At 37.6% G+C, this 17625-nt stretch overlaps 1 protein-coding gene across 9 annotated transcripts in view; it reads left to right on the top strand.

The window, feature by feature from the left end:
- Cdon (cell adhesion associated, oncogene regulated) overlaps positions 1–17625 on the top strand; it is an 89578-nt gene that overhangs the window by 62981 nt on the left and 8972 nt on the right. For 4 of the 9 annotated variants that reach the window (XM_013511115.1, XM_013511117.1, XM_005378484.2 and 1 more), the window contains 4 exons: positions 1808–1930; positions 3096–3317; positions 5144–5424; positions 8065–8144. In XM_013511115.1, coding sequence (XP_013366569.1) covers positions 1808–1930; positions 3096–3317; positions 5144–5424; positions 8065–8144 — 706 coding nt within the window. The other 5 variants (XR_001232897.1, XR_001232898.1, XM_013511118.1 and 2 more) reach the window with 5 other exon arrangements.

Raw genomic sequence — 17625 nt, 5'->3', positions numbered from 1 at the left:
TGAAACAATTAACTTGGAATACAGTAAAAGAATAATTATATTATTTAAGCATCCCATTTTCTGAATTAAGTTCCACATTTAAACTCTGTGTCCAACATACCAGAACTTTTGTGCTGAATACTTTTTATCTTGTAAAGTGGAGTCAGGTTCTGGAGTATCAGAGATTTTTCTGGTATTTAAGTCCCTGTTTTTGTTTCTCTCTTTGGTAAATCTTTTCCTTTTCTAAAACATCCTTTTGGAAAATAACTGCCTGTTTAGCAATGGATATGTACTGATTGATTGATTTGAAACCTAGTAATGCACTTGATCAGTAAAAATTCCTTCTCTTTGCTGATAGTTCTTATAATTTTAGCCATTGGAAGAATTATCATAACAATAGAATATGAATCTAACTGTATATAAAAACTTGTCCTAGTAACATATCAGAAGGCTGGTTCAATTGCATTCTCATTAGTGCTGTGAAAGGAAGACTTCAGGCCTAGGGAGCAGTCATTCATAAGAATGTTTACAGTAGGTGAGTGTGAGACCTGTCAGGAAAGACCCAAGGCCGAAGTAAAAATAGAAGTCTTCAGGGGAAGCTTTTGGGATTTAGAAATAGGTCTTTTCCAGCTTCAACCAGTATTTGAGTAAAAATAATTCAGGGGGGCTCTCTTTACATTTATAAATGAGGCACAGAATTCCTTACTTGTTGAACCTTTCAGAGATCCTTGATCCTAAAGCAAGCAGAATTTTTTCTGCCTTATAGAATGTGAGAGTGCATGTGAGAGGGGTTTTGTGTAGGTGACACAGAAAGAAGGTCATGCTTCCAGACTGAAATATTTTTGTCTGTGTTGAATTAGAAAGGAGCCTGGGATACTGTACTGGTCTGTCAGCTGAGCAGATTGGACTTTCATGTGTGGTTTTGTTTTGTTTTGTTTTTCCCTCTCTCCCTTTAATTAATTCTTAAATCAGTTGGTTGTATACTTGAATTTCTATGTAACAGTGGAAACAGTTTGAAGAGTTGTTTTCTAGGGGGGATTAAGAGTGCTCAAAGAGTTCATTAAATCTGGTAAAAGTGTCCCTATTTATGGAAGTTTGTCACAGGTCCATGGAAGTGAAAACGGAGAGTAATTTATCCCCGAGTGTTCAGTTTAGGAGTGTTTCTAAGTGAAATGTTGGCTGCGTGCCATGAATAAGAGAATCATTCTATTAGAGATCCTTATACAGTTTGGAGACCGTGACTCAATAGAAAAATAGCATTGGGAGCAATGGCTGAGGGTTTCCTGTAGGAGAGCTTGCTTTTGGTTGATTCTCAGTTGTTTACTGAGGCATTTGTTTGTCTGTCAGTTCATGTCGTGCCTGTGGTAATGAAACCGAGAGTTTTGCGAAGGCATTGCTTTTAAGTGCCTCCTTGCTATGGGTAGTGCACTGTTTGCTGATTCATTTGTGGTATTGCTTTTGGTAGGTGTACACATGGGTTGACTTGCTGGTAATAAAAAAGGGCCAAAAGACTTAAGGTATCTTTTTACTTACGCATAAAATTAACGTGATTTTATGAAAGACCACTAATTTTTTTAATAAAATAAGAATTACTGATAACAAATGTAGCTTTAATTCATCTCTACTTGGTTTCATGTCACTTAGTAGAAGTGCTGTTTATCAACGGTACACTGTTAAAATCTTATATGAAGTATGTTTTTATCCCACACGCTGTATGAGGTAGTAATGGGTGCTATTCCAATCTCATTCTGAAAATATTGAGGAATTACATTAATATTATCATTTAGAGTATATGATGGGCAGTTTGTCTTTATTTTTTTTCCTCTAGGGTCAAAGCAGTGGCACATGATTGGCCACTTGCAGCCAGAAACTTCATATGACATTAAAATGCAGTGCTTCAATGAAGGAGGAGAGAGCGAGTTTAGCAACGTGATGATCTGTGAAACTAAAGGTAAGAGTGGAGTGAGAATCTGTGTTTTCTCCCTGGGCAGTGCTACAGTTCCAAACTTTGGATCACTTTTTTGGACTACTGATAGATTTTCCTAAGGAAATTCCTACTTTGGACCATTTTCTAGGTACACATATGTAGACTATCCCAGTGGAACTATATATGTTGGCTAGAGCACCTGTCTAAAAAATGGACAGAGTCTCGCTAAGTTGCCCAGGCTAGAGTGGAACTTGCTGTCCTCCTGCCTCAACCTCCCAGATTAGTGGGATTACACCTATGTCCTACTTCTTAACACTGTTACAATGGCAACTGAATTTCAACATGAGTTTTGGAGGTGACATCAAGCCATAGCACTCTTCTTTACACCTTGTGATAGAACTTATTATCCCCACTTTCCAAATGCAGAAGGTGGGGTTCCTGATGGTAAAAGTCATACAGCTAGTGACAAATGGTAGAAATAAAATATAAATCTGGGTGATCTGGTTTCAGAGACCATGCTGTCAACCCCTGTGCTCTACCACTTTTCTGTGACATTTAGAGCATTGAGAACATATGATTTGGGAATGGAGAGAATAGGTTCACGTCTCACCTGTTTGTTTAGAAATACTGCCCAGAATACCAGTGAATTAGGTAAAAGTATCACATTTACATAGACTCCCAAAACCTTTATTTTTGGAATGCTTAATATTAAGCATGGAATTTGCAGATTATATGTAGCCATTCTAATAGTGAAAAACCATATTTTCTTATGTGGTTATTTTTAAGACATAGTAAAAGTATGAAGTGTATAATTCTGAGTTTTAATCAGTGCAAAGTACGTCAGATGGAAAGGAGTTTTTGTTCCATTCATAAGCTGAAGTACTTTTACTTCAAGGCTCTGGGAGTCTTCTACAAGTACAATTAAGTAGATAATCATGTAGCAGTTTAATTTAGACCAAGTGTGTGTGTTTCGATACTCATGATTTCTCTAAAATTTGTGGACTAAAACATTGGCACATTAGGTTTGTAAGCTGGAGCCTTCTTTGTGACTCACTGGTGGTCAGATCATCTCAGCAGGGAGTGTAAACAGACTGGCTTGAATTCCTCACCAGACCTCCTTCAGAGAGTAAACCATTTCATCGACTCTGTATTCACTCTGACATCATGTTTTCTTTTATATTTCAACTAGTGAAACGTGTCCCTGGAGCTTCCGAGTATCCTATCAAAGACCTGAGCACGCCTCCAAGTTCTTCCGGAAATGGAGGAAACATTGGGCCTGCAACTAGTCTGACCAGAAGCAGTGACATGTTGTATCTCATCGTTGGCTGTGTACTTGGTGTCATGGTCCTCATTCTTATGGTTTTCATTGCAATGTGCCTGTGGAAGAGTCGCCAACAGAATGCCATACAGAGTAAGTCATTTATAAGTATGTCCTTGTATTTTTCTAAAGATGGTATGAAAAAATATTGTGAGAATAAATATTGATTCTTAATACTTGCATGTATTAGTGTCATGGTGTGAAACCCGTTAGATACCCTTCATTCAGAGGAGATGACTTTAAAACCATGCTAGCTGTCAGCCAAAGTAAGTGGAGCATCAAATTAAATTGCCCAGTAATAAACACCAAAGCCAAAACTAAGCAGGTCTCTAAGTAAATAGCTGACTTAGTGCTAGGAAACTCTGGCTTTGTGGGACCACCAAAGAGGATGAGCCTTGGAAACGTGTGCTCTGGAGTTGCTGGAGGAGCAGCTTCTAGTTGGTGTAAATCTGGCCAGCAGGGGTGTAGAAAGGGCTTGATTCCAAGGAACGCAGTGAAGACTTTTCAAAATTACTGTCATTGAATCATACAAGTGGAGATTACATGATCATGTCTGTGCACTTATTGTACCTAAATTGCTCTGGAGTGGCGTCCACTCCCTGCTAAATGTCTAATAATATATGTGCTTGCACTGTTGGTGGTGGCACTGTTATGAAATTAGTAGCTCATGTCTCCTATTCCCTCAGATATTATAAAATATGATATTCAAATCAAACAGGGATTTTAGATTTTTGGTGGGAAAAAGATTTTCAATTTCCTCTTCAGCCCTAGAATAAGGGTAAGAAAGGAAACAAGAGGGTACCCCTAGTGACAGGCACTTCTAGTGGTTGTCACCCTATTCATCATATGGCTGCCATTTAGTTAATAGCTCAAGAAAAGAAATAGTACCTTTCAACAGATGGAGAGAGGTGATGAAGTCAGGCTGAAAGGGTTGTGATTATTTGACTGACCCTTTTTCTAGATGGTTCTGATGCTCTTACCTCTAATTATGTGAGTGTGTGTGAAATCACAAAAATGTGTGTTGAATAAGTTGTTGACATTACTTCATTTCACCAGAAGATAACTCATTGACTTGTCTTCTGTGTGCCAGGTATTATGCTGGACAAATGATAAATTAAAATAAACGTGGTCCCTGCCTTCTCAAAATTTGTAGGTTGGTGGAGAAGATAAACAGGCATACTGAATGTATACCTGCTTGAGAAAGTACAGGAATGCAATCTAAAATGCCTTTGACGAAAGTATGAAACCCTCAACAACAAATACTGTACAGTTTAGATACTATGGTTCTAAGGGATATTTTACTTTTTCTAAATATATCTAATATGGTGTTTACAGAAATCAGAATGTGTTTAAATGCTTTTAATATAAGGAAATATTGTAGCCTTTTGCTTGGAACTGTACAACCTCCAAATGGGCTATAATGGCTGACAGGCTATGTGAATAGTCAGTGAATGTATAAAACACTGTCCTTTTCTTTAAAATGTTGCTTGTTGTTACTTGAAATATCCTATCTAAAGTTAGTCTTTATTTGCTGCTTTCACCATGCTTTTTAAGCCCTTTGAAACAGGTAGGCATTTAAGCATTGTTTGTTAGTGTTGCCAATACTTCGATGGTTTTAGATCATACAATTTATTCTTTCTCACTTGGGTGATTTCTCTCTGGTTAATTTTTCTTCCTACTGGCGGAATCATAGTTAACTCACAGTTTCTATATATCTCCACACTGTGAAGAAAACAGTAGTGACTTTATTAAAGTACATCTCTAACGTAGGCTTTATGGCAGTGTTTCAGAATATTTTATTTTAATCTATGTGTAGCATCTCAGGGGTTTCAGTATTGAAACTTCCTAAGCAAGAAGATTATTCCTTTCAGTATCTGACTCTTTCTTTTATTTTTTGCATTTTTTTTTTCTTTTAACAGAATATGACCCACCGAGGTATCTCTACCAAGGGTCAGATATCAATGGGCAGATGATGGAATGTGCTACTCTCCCGGGAACCAGCCGGATCAACGGAAGTGTTCACGCAGGCTTCCTGGGCAACGGCAGCCTCAGCAATGGCTGCGCCCATCTCCATCACAAGGTGCCTAATGGAGTCAGTGGCATGGTCAACGGGAGCTTAAATGGAGGGCTCTACCCTGCACACACCAACTCACTAACCAGGACACATGTGGAGTTTGAACATCCTCATCATCTAGTAAATGTAAGAGACCAAATTATAAATGACAGCCCCTCTGGGTCTCAGGGTGCCAACTACCAGAGGAGGGTCATCACTTGACTTTCTTGTTACAGAAACCATGCAGGTTCCATGGGTATAAATAGTATGTATCACCAGTAGTCCCTTGATCTAGGTAATAGTTGTATTTGTCAGTTTGATTTCTATTTTTAAATTATTTAACACATAAAGTAGTATATCAGTAAAGAACACAGCGGAAGTTGTTCTTGAGATAAAATGGTAAAACCACTGGGCACAGAGCAGAGCAGATATTTTACATTCAGCTTCTTTGGAGAGAATATGAAAATACATATGCTGAGAAGTCTGCGAGATAGGGAAGTGGCAGCAAGTTGGGAATGAGGGGTAGCAACCTAGGGACCTTGTTAAGCAGCTTCAATTTAGTGCCTGCAGCTGGCAAGGGGGCCTAGTGTTGCTAGGGTTTTTGATCCTTTAAAACGTCTGTAAATCCAGGTGAAGTCACTAGATATATTCGTGCTCAGAATGAATTCACTCTTTTTGTGGTACTGGGGATAGAACCTAGGGCTTTGGACATGATAGGCAAGGACTGTATCACTGAACTACACCTCTGGCTCCAGATTTTTCAGAGCATTGTGAAGACCACACAAAACATGTCTACAAGCAACCAGGTTGTGACTTCTGACCTATCATAAGTTATTGTTTGTTTTTCCAATGTGTTTTGTCATTGTGGCTTGTAAGCTTTTTGCATTTTACAATATTAGTATTTAGCCACAAGGAGTGACAAGCCCTTAAAATGACCTTATTTTAGAGATAACTAGCTAGTATAGTTTAATGTTTGAAATGGGCATAGAATAACTGGCATATTTCATACTTGTGCTGGTTAAAAGTATTCTCTAGCACTAGGAAATCCGGTTTATTAATATTGGTTGGAAGTGCTCCCGTATTGTTCTTAACTAAACAAATAACTTGTTTAGTTGATCAAATTAAGTATTCATTTAGATTTTTGTCATTGTTCTGATTATGGATAAATTTGTCATCATCTATACAGTGCTATAATTTGAAGTAATATTTAGTTTTTTTTCATCTCCAAATACTGCATTTGGAGAACAAGACTGACATGCATTTTTGTACCTTAAAGCTGGAAATCTATGGCTTTTACATGACTCACGTTTTGTATGTTTTTTAGAAAAAAGTATCTAATTTACTTCAGTGGATCTTATTTATCAGAAGAGGATAATGGTTTTACTATTTATGGGGAATGTCAGGGCTTATATTCAGACTTCCTAAACTTTTCAGCCACCATTTCTGGTCTAAGCTACAAACACTACAAAGGAAGCTGAAGGAGAGAGCATTAAATTTTGGGTAGCCCACATTGTTTCCATAAGGAGAAAAAACAAGGCTAATGTTTGCTATAGTGCTTGAACATGGAACTTGGGGTTTTTTGAACAGTGATTTGCTATCTACATAATAGTTGCCCCACTAAGGATACAACTTTAGAAGTTATCATCTATGATTTTAACCTGTTTTCTTACTCTTATCTTTAGGTGGGAGGAAATAGGGAATTTAATGCTAGTGTTCATAAAAATCATTAACTTTAACATGTTTAGTGGTTCAACTAAATAGGTTATTCTATAGGTTGTAAACTTCATTTTCTGAATCTTTGGAGTTCACTCGCATGAACATAGTCTAGGAATAGTCTCGGTATTTTCTTAATAATTCCTGCTGCTAGATGGATCAGTAAAGCTGAAAATTTTCAGTGTTTTGGTTTGTTTAGATTCTGGCTGTTGTTCTGAGATGAATGGAAATGGAAAGTATTCTAGGAAAAACAACTGCCTGAGCTTTTCCCAATGTTAAAGGCCTACTTTGGGTTTGAGTCCAGTGTGACAACCTCTGCCACCCTTATCAAGTTCAGTTCTGCTGTTTTTCATCAAAAATCAGAATCTGACTCTAACTGTAAGGCCAGTTCGGTTTTTAACTTCAAGTTTGCCATTGTTTATGTCAAGTGAATATTTTACAATGAGGTATGTGTTAATCTGGGCATTTTTCTTAATTGCTGGGCAGTTTCCGCCAAAAGCAACATCAAAATATTAATGCTGCCCCCCAGGTCATTGCTGGCTGAGAATCTACTCCATCTGGAAAAATATGACATGTTTTAAGACTTACTGTAGCTAAGTGAACAGACCTAATCAAAATAATTACAGGAAAGTAAAGATGGGTTGCTGTTGTGACATCATTCAAGCAGACTTCACACCCTGTTTCTCCAACTGGCACCACCTAAAGCTTTTCCGTGACTGCTAGAAAAAGAAAAATGAATAGGAGGTTATGATGTATGGTATATTTGGGGCCCAGTAGATTTGAAACATTGGAGGCAAGTGACTAACCTTCTCCCTTCGTTTGCCTTTTTTTCCAGTACAGAAATATATGGAAAAACATGAGAGTTAAGTTGTTGGAGTATAGTTTCATATTATACAGAATTCATTTCTGCGTAATAAATAATAAGCATAGTTTTGCTCAGGGAGTAGGTTCAGATGTACCAGGTACCCATTCATTATTGACATGATGTATGTACTTGTGGTTATTTGGCTAATGGATTACAGTGCCTTCAGCACTTTCTTCTTTTCTTTTCTCTTGGACTTCGTTCTTGACCAGGGCAGCAGAATGTACACAGCAATCCCTCAGGTTGACCCTCTGGAATGTGTTAACTGTCGAAATTGTCGGAACAACAATAGGTATGTTCACGGGTATGCACACAGGTCTTTGTGTATAAGGCATATGTGTTCCTTTATTTTTCCTTCAACAAAGGAAGTTTTTGAAATTTTACCTAAGATATAAAACTCAAAAATTGTAGCCTAAAATTGAAGGCTATGTCTCATTTTTCCTACTTTATAATTTTTATCTTTCTGTGCCTCAGTTTCTTGAGACGTATAGTAACAATATTAAAGGCTAAATTTCTCAAAGAAATATCATTAAAAGGTTTGATATTTTTTCAAGTGTTAAATTAGAGTCACTCTCTGCTTACAACCTTTCTTTTTTCTTAACTCTTATATTCCACTCTATATTATGGGACATTATGAAGATAAAATACTATGTTTGAATGTTAAAGGAAACAAAAAAACAAGCTAGACACAGTGGTTCATGCCTGTAAGCCCAGCAGTGAAGGAGGCTAAAGCAAGAGGGCCTTGAGTTTGGGTCCTGCCTGGGCAACTTAGTGAGACATTGTCTCAATATTTTTAAAAACTGAATTAAAAGGATCGGGATTAACTTGGTGGCAGAGCGCCCTTGGGTTTGATCCCCAGTACTGAAAACAAATGAAAAATGAAAAAACAATATTCCTATGTACGTAGTAGTATTTTTTTCATAGTAATATTACTGAAATTTTCCTACACTAGGTAATTTAAGTATTAAAATCTTTCTGTCTTTTAGTTTTTATTTTTAATTTTAAAAGTGACATATACTCAATATTTCATACTGGATAGAATTAGAATATGTGGATTTAAATTTTGACATAGAATATTAGAAAGTTTTCATGCTACCTCTCTTATATTAATTCCAAAGGATCATCAAGCTTCTTGTACTGAAGTTGCATAGACATCTTAGTTCTTCAACATAATGATGATACACAGTGATGGTGAACCTTTCAGAGCTTTCAGTGATATAAACAGCCTGCTACAGCATGACTACCATAGGTTCGCCACCACTGAATAAGACTGCATAGTCTCAACATCCTTCCAGCCTCTAAAATTCTACAACTATAAAAATTACATTATAGTGGTGGTTTGTACATAAAATAACTGAAGTATGGGTTGGAATTTGGATATTTTACTACTGAAAACAGTTTTGACCTATAATTTTTAAATAAATTAAAAGGTTAAAAGTTGTTACTAAAACCAGAACTTGAAGAAGGATATTGCCAACCATAGAATTAAAAGTTCATTGTTTCAGCACATGTTCTGAGAGTCTTTGAACACAAGCAATAAATCTTGTTGGAGATTTTTTGTCATCATTTACTTAGCCCATCTTAACGCTTTTATATTAGCAAGAGCTATCAGCCTGCTTTATGTACTGAGAGTTACATAGTTACATTTTCTGTTACCCTCAGTTTGAAAATATTCATATATTTAAACTATATCTTTGTCCTGAGCATGTTCTTTACCACAGTTTGTTAGGAAAACATGTTCATGAACTGGTAAAGCTGACTGATACACTTGGTTAGCGATCAGATAGATTAACTGGAATGAGTGGTTCTGCCTAAATACATACTGTGTTGTCCCTAATGGTTCTCATGGCCATCAGCAGGTCTTGAGTGTTCCTACACAGATGAATGGCATAATGTGAGGACCTTTGGTCTAACCGTAAGTGGACTTGGGCTTTCCCACTGCTTAAGTCTGTGATTCCTTTAGATGAATTCTCTTCGGCTTGGAAAAACCAACTTCTCTTTCTCCCAGGCTTAAAGGTTTCTGTACAAGAACTTGCCTGTCAAGGGCAAGTCTTTCCTCGCCTCATTGCCACCGAGGTTACCCGGTTGTCTCCCCTGGCTCTCACGACCCACTGTGTGATTTTGACACTTAGTAATTGAATAGATAAATATTTATAAGTACTTATCATCAGCTGTGGAAAATTGATACTGTTCAGTCTGATGCTTCTAATTCTTATGACTTTGAAACTGAGAACAAGTACCTCCTTTCAACATCCTACAAAACGGCATAACTTGAAATGTTTTGAATGCTGCTGGTGATGATATACGATTTACTTCTAAAATAAGCAAAATTATACTCAGTGTACTGTCTTAGAACATCAGCATTATTAACTAAGAGTAAGCTTTCATTTCCTAATATAGTGTGAAATACAGTGTGTCAATAAAAAGAATTTCAATGAAGTTATCTAAAGCCTATCAAGTAGACATTGTAGAATTTTGGCTGTTCTATCAAAAAACACACTGATCACTATGCAGGTCCTGGAAAAGGTTATAAGGTGCTTCCATGTAGAAGGAATTACAAGAATGGTCATGGAAATGGGAAGGATAATGCTAATACAAGAATAATAGTTGAGTTTCATGGCATACATTAGAATCACTTAGAGTACCTATAAATATACAAATCTCCTAGCTCTACTCCTAGAGTTGCTTTTTAGGGGTGCAGTTCTGGAGCCTGAACTCAGGGTCTTGTGCATGTTGAATAAGCATTCTACCACTGAGCTAAACCCCTTGCACTTTTAAAATTTTGAGACGTGTCACTAAATTATCCAGACTGGCCTTGAACTTGAGAACCTCCTATCTCAACTTTTTCAGTATCTGGGTTTATAGACAAGTGCCACCACTCTACTCCTAGAAGTTCTTATTCAGTAAGTCTAGGATGGTGCCTAGGACTTTGCATTTCTAATGGGTTCCCAAGAGATCCTGATACTGGTGGTCCTGTGACTCTGCTTTGAGACCCAGTGGAGTAATTTGACCAGCTGATGAAGTAGAAGTAAAGAGTAATAGGATATAAAATTGGCTAAGTAGACTGAATTTATAACACGTCAAGTTAAGTAGTCTATTTACTAAACATATATTGGGTGGTTACCATGTACTAGGAACTGGCCCAAGCCCTACCTTCAGAGGGCTTGCAATCTAATAATATTGATTCTCAGATACAGCAGGGAGTATTGTGAGTCATTTGAAAAAACAGGTTGAACTTCACTATTTTATATTTAGAAATAGTCAAAATCTTGCTTCTATGAAATGTAAAATAAGGGTCTGAGATTTTTTGAAAAGAGGTATGGGTTAAATATTGAGAAACACTGGGCTAGTGGCAGTCTCATTCATACTGAGCTTCTCAAGAAGGAGTGTGACTTGTTCAGAGATGTGTTTTAGCTCAACAAATGGTAGCGGTGCACAGGCTGTATTGGAGAGAGGAGACCAGGGAGATGTGGCTGTGCAGAAGGCTTCATATCCATCCAGGAGTGAAGAGGAGGAATTGAGTGAGTTTGTAGAGTGACATCTGTAGTACCTGGCCATTGACTTATATGGATCTTAAAAAAAAAAAGGATTCCAAATGCAGATGACATAGTTAGTAGATGTCAGTGTGGTAGTCATGGAAAAAAGAAACTTAATAAAATGGTACATTAAGGAAAGATGATGAATTTGGTTTCAGACCTTTTAAGTTCAAATACCAGTTGGTATCTAAGTTAAGGAAACAGATGAGAATGTTGGTCTAGAGGGACTAGATGTACCTCAGTGGGGGAATTGCTTGACATATATGAGCCCCTGAGTTCAATCCTCTACATTGTTTAAAAAAGAGAGAGAAAGAAACAAAACAAAGTTTGTCAGGAATCTAGACTGGAATTATATTACAGGTTAGGACCACTTGTATCAAAGTGATAGAATTTAAACTTGAACGAAAAAGTGAATTGAAAATGGAATGAAACCAAGGGAGACTGTATCCTTGGCTGATTGCTTTTGTATATTTAATGATTTGAAGTATTGATTTCCTTTCACTTCTTACATATTTAATGTAATTGTTCTTATAAGACATCACCTCACTTCTTTTGCTTGCTGCCTTGATATGTCTTCAGAGAAGAATAAAGATGGGGGAAAGAGAATGATAAAATAAGGAGTGTGAGAAATATAATAAGGATTCATTCAGTTGTTCATTTAACAAGTATTTGTTGGTCTGTAATGAACCAGGCGCCAAGCTGGCTGCTAGGGATATGGCAGTGAGCGAGTGAGTGCCCCTGCCTGCATGCAGGTTGGCATATGGTAGGGAGACTTTTCTTTTTTTCACAAAAGACATAAATCATAAAGATAAATATATAATTTAAACTGGATGCTTTAAAGGAAAAGCAAAGGATGTGTAAGAGAAGAAAGATCTCTCTCAGCAAGTAGCATTTTGATGAGCTCCAAAGAATTTAAAATTAGGTAAAAGGGCAGGGGATAGGAAGAGGGTACTCCTTGAACTAAATCTCTAAAAAGAATATGTGAGTCCTCAGAGAACTTTTAAAGAAAACTAGTATAGCAGGAACCTAGTAAATAAAGTTAGAGGTAAAAGCTGAGTGAAATCACGTCATTCAGAGCCATGATGAGTCAGTGAAAGATTGTAAGCAGAACAGCATGGTAAGGGGACTCCAGCTTTTGAGAACACTTCGCTGCCATTTGGAGAATAAGTCAGGTGGTGCATGGGAGGAGGATGGGTGGCAATTGGGTGGCAGGTGCGACAGTTCAGATTGAAAAAATAATGGACGAGGATAGTTGCCACACATAAAGAGAGAACTCAGTGTGTTTAAGACATTTAGAAGTAAGCCTGAGACAGCGGTGGTGAACCTATGGCAGCGGGCATGCAGCGCCCTGTGTTAGCATACAAAGCCGAGTTGCCCCAGCAGCCAAGCACTGGATAGCAGGTGTTTTTTCTAAACTAAAAGCTCAGTATTCAGGTTTAATTGGAGTGTTGGTGCTTTGTGATAAATAAGTGGGTTTGGGTTGCAGTTTGGGCACTGACTCTCTAAAAGGTTTGTCATCACTAGTCGAAGAGAATTGAAAAGAACAAAGACATGAGGAACTGGTTAAGGAGGCTGATGGAATGCAGAGTTAAGAGTGATATGCAGGTCATGGGGTACAAGGACTGAGCTAGGAGACACTGCAGGAATGATGTGTTAGTGAGCTTTTCATTGTGAGGACAAAATACGCAGCTGACACACACAGCTTCAGGAGGAAGGCTTTGTTTTGGCCCACAGTTTTGGAAGTTTGCATCCCTGGTCGGCTGATTCCAAGGTGGGAATATCTTGGAGGAAGGACAAGGTGAGGCACTGCTGATAACCTTATGGCATCCTGGAAGCAGAGCACAGGGGAACAGCGCCAGAGAGGAGGCAGCCAGAGACCTGTTAATCCCCAAGACTATGCTCCTACGATCCACCCATATAACACCCACAAGTGTGTTTTACTAATCTCCTAAGTGCCTCTTAGGTCAACCAAGTTGGCAGTGAAGATAAACTCTTACACATGAAGAGGATCTGCCTTCCTTTAGTGTAGAAGAGCTGAGTTGGAGGGGGGCACCCCATTAGATGTGGTATCTCACAGATCTCACAGATCTCACCTTCCTGTTCCGCGATGCCTAAGAGGTGGACACATCCTCTTCAGGGCCCTTTATGGACTTTCACCTGTGCTGTACCCTGCTGTTCCTCCCTCCTTTTTCTCTACCTTATTGAGTTTAAACTTATATGTATTTCTTTTTTTTTTTTTTTTTTTTTGTTTTTTTCCGGTACCAGGAACCGAACTCACGACCTTGCACTTGCCAGGCAGGCGCTTTGCCGCTGAGCTAAATCCCCAGCCCCTATATGTATTTCTTGAAGTGGACTTTTGAGAAAGAACTCCTTGCCAACCCTCAATCTCTTTTCTTGTCCCTCTAGTTTAGTAATAATTATCTGGAGGGAAAACATTGTCTTTATTGTCTTAGCTGGAGTAGTGATGTGAAAAACTGAGAACAAGTAAGAGAGGAGTGGAGAAATTTTATTTAATTCTGAGGCTTTTGTGGCATGTTACAAATGACTGCTTGCCTCACTGTGTTCCCTAAACTTGGACCCTTTTCAGGTTTTAAGAGTAATTTGTAATAGCTCACTGTGAATGACTAGAAAGAACCATATTTAATGCAGGTTGTCAGGGAGCCAGTTCCCTACAGTAAAGACTTAACTAAGAATCTTTGTGTGATTTGGGCATTTCAAGAGTTAAGCAAAGTTAAACCAGAATAAAATCAAAGCTCTCTGTCTTTCTCTGCTCCTCTCATTCAAAAGACATTAATGCAGCTCTGGATATGTAATCAAAGGTGTTTTGTCTGTTGCCTGGCTAGTTTAATGGGAAGGAATTGACACTAAATTGGGTCTATTTGCCATCAGTCTTGATAATTTGGAAGAGAGACTAGTGAGGACACTGATGAAATTCACAGATGAACAAACTGAGTGGTCCCGTCGGGAAAGAATGAGATAGTAACATTAAAAGGGTCCTAGAGAGACTAGAAATGGGCAGGAAATAGCCAAGTAAGAATCATCTTGGAAAAATGTATATAATTCATCTGGGAAAAAAAGGACAAGCTACATGGCTGATAGTCAAGAGGAGGAAGAAAACTGTTATGCATAGTGCTCTAGAAAACAGTGCTATTACAAGTGGTCTCCAAGTTTTTGTGTAATGGTGGACTAAATGTCTGTGTGCTCGTAGGTTTGGGAGTGCTCTTTTGCCAATAGATGTCAGCTATACTCAAATGAAAATAGGATATAGAGGCTACGAGAACATTTAATTATGGTGGGAGTTCTTTCAGGCCTAGGGGGCAATCCACCCAGTTGGTTTGCTGAATCGGAAAACAACTAGTTGCCTAATACATCTAAACTCTTCCTTCTAGCAAGTCTGTTTTTTATATCTCAGTCCCTCTACTACTTCTGACACTTAGCTACTTCAGAATTGGCCATAAAGCCAATGGAAGAAAGCATATAAAGCCCAAGATTCAGCCTTTTTTCCATCTGTGATAATCTGCCTATTTCCTAAGGAAAAAATTCAGAGTCCTGTGTCTAACTGTTTAAATGATGCATACCTTCCTTTTGGGAAGAGTGGGAATCACTCCAAATCGGTCTCCTGTTTCTAACCTGGAGGCTGAGGGCCTATCACCAGAGAGTAATGCTTTTGGTCTTTTGTTTATACACTGTGTGTGTGTCTACTTGCCCCAGTCACTGATGCACTCAGTCATTTGTTGTCATCTCTTATGGGGCAGTCACCAAAAATTCCAAAAAGGAAACTCCTGTTCTAATGTGGACAGTGAGGACATTTAGTCCTTGCCCTTTAGGGATAACCAAAAGAGGAATCTCAATGTAAAACTTACATGATCATTTAACAGAGTAATTCTACATGATCATGCTTAATATAAATATTCAGCTGTGTAACAGTGAAATACTTCTAGAAAGTACTTCAGGGACCCTACATAGTTTACAGAAATATCCAGAATATGTGTAGTTAGCTGCAACGCACCTTATTCTTCCAAGCCAATTCTGTACTACTATTCCAATCTCCTATGTTCTAGTCTGTGCTGTTCAGATGATGATTAAAGAACATTTATTTATTTTTTATTTTTGTGATTCTATAATAGAGTCATTTTCTAATCTTGTACTTTGGTCAGTCGTGTCTTTTCCATTTACAAAAGGGTATTTTAGTAAACTGAAAGGTCCCAGGTCATTAGAGTTCTTCCAAAACAGTACAGACTTTTGTATGTGGAGAGGTGCATAGAATTCTGCTTACTTGATGTTGTCAAACTTCACTAACCAAGAGACAACTCACTGAAAACATTTTTACCTTAAGCCAAGAATATCTATATTTAAAAGATTGAGAAGCCTAAGATAGTAAAATTACAAACCATATTGTATAATCGCTAAACTGTGCATTGGAAGAGCATCTCACTGAGTATTATATATCTGCAGATGTTTGTCCCGTTTTCTTTTTCACTACCTGTAGGTTTGGATCTCTTAAATTTATATATGCAGATATTATATTTGTAATCATCTTATTGCTTTAGAATATTTCATTAAGGCATTATCAGTGTAAGAATGGTTTTATATATTATACCTAATTATATTTAGAGCAGAGATTATATCCCTTTTCTTATAGCAAGAACACAGAATTCCTGTATTCTCATATTTTAACATGTAACCCCCATGTTAAAGCCATTTTTACTTTGATACATGTGGGCTTCTGAAATTGAACTAAAAGTAATGTGATAGAATTATTTACATTTGGTTAGCAAAGTTAGCTAGAAATATTTACATTTGATTAGCAGATGATTATGAGTGGAGTCAGTGTACCAGAAAATTTTAAATCATTGTGGTTTATCATGCTAAAATTTGGGTAATAGCTGCTTTACAAATTTAACTCAAATTATTATATTTCTATCTACCCCATTCTGATAATTGAAAGTCACAGTTCAGAATAAAAGTAAATACTGCTATTATTTCCTGTGTCACTTACCTGAACAACAGATGTAAAGAGTAGGTAGCAAAAGTTGTATCTTGCTATCCGTAATTTTTCATGTATATATAATAGGCTTGTTTACTTGCAACAATAAAGCTGGGCCACTACACCAATTCCAGTACCATGCAGTGGCCCTTGCCGCTGTCTCCCCGGCCCAGCTTCTGCCCCATCGATACAACTTCACTATCACTCTGACCAGTGCATTTTATAACCGGACTGTTAGAATGTCCTCAAACTTCATTCAAGTTTTATCCTGTAGCTTTGCTTTAAACTAAAGAAAAGAGCAGGAAAAAAGAAACTGAAAGAAGCAGAAGAGCATCTTATTGTTTGGTGAGTCTTCAGTATTTCATTATATCAACATTATGAAATTATTTATGTTAGCTCTACATAAATAAATTATTAACTGAGAATATTTTGTTTTTAGGGAACTGCTCTGGTTTTTCAGATTCTGGCAAGTATGTTTTAATTTTTTTTCTTAGCTTAATTTTAGTTCTTTTATTTTTATTTATTTATTTATTTATTTATTTTGGTTTTTCTCTGGTACCGGGAACTGAACTCACGACCTTCCGCTTGCCAGGCAGGCGCTTTGCCGCTGAGCTAAATCCCCAGCCCCAATTTTAGTTCTTTTAAATGGAACCTTTTCCTTCTGATCTGATACTTGCCTTTTAAATGTAGATTACTAACAATGCCTTCAGATTGTTGCGGAGAAATGGACCATCAGGCCGGAAGCTCACTCAGTCTGTCTGACAGCATCACAGTTGGGGGAATCCATTAAGTACATGACTGTGCTCCTCCTTGCTGTCCAAGGCATCTCATGTGACACCGAGGGCAGTCATTGCCTGTCCTCCTGGGTCCTGATTTAAGTCAAGAAAACTTCAAAGCTGTCAGGTATTAGAAAAACCATGCAAGCAACAGAACAAATATTAAGCGAGGACAGAGAGATAACTAATAGTATGATACCAAAAGCCAAAGGGTAAGTATATCAGTCTGTTCCCACTTTAATATGCATGTCTCATCTTACTGTTGCGTGTGGGCTGTTATGAGTTACTTTGACCAATTAGTTTAATTGTTACTCCCTAATAATTTATGTACTTGCTTAGAAAAGTGATATAAAAGAAGTCTGATCTTCTAATGTTTGTTAGCTTGCTTGTTACTTCACAAATTGAGATGTGCTGTATGTCAATCACTGTGTGTGAGGTGCTGGATGCAATAGCATTAGTCAGAGCATAGTGAAC

This window comes from Chinchilla lanigera, unplaced genomic scaffold (genome assembly GCF_000276665.1).
Source record: "Chinchilla lanigera isolate Chin_1 unplaced genomic scaffold, ChiLan1.0 scaffold00011, whole genome shotgun sequence".
Taxonomy (NCBI): Eukaryota; Metazoa; Chordata; class Mammalia; order Rodentia; family Chinchillidae; genus Chinchilla; species Chinchilla lanigera.
The sequence above is the reverse complement of the archived record's forward strand: the minus strand, read 5'-3'. Positions and strand labels throughout refer to the sequence as shown.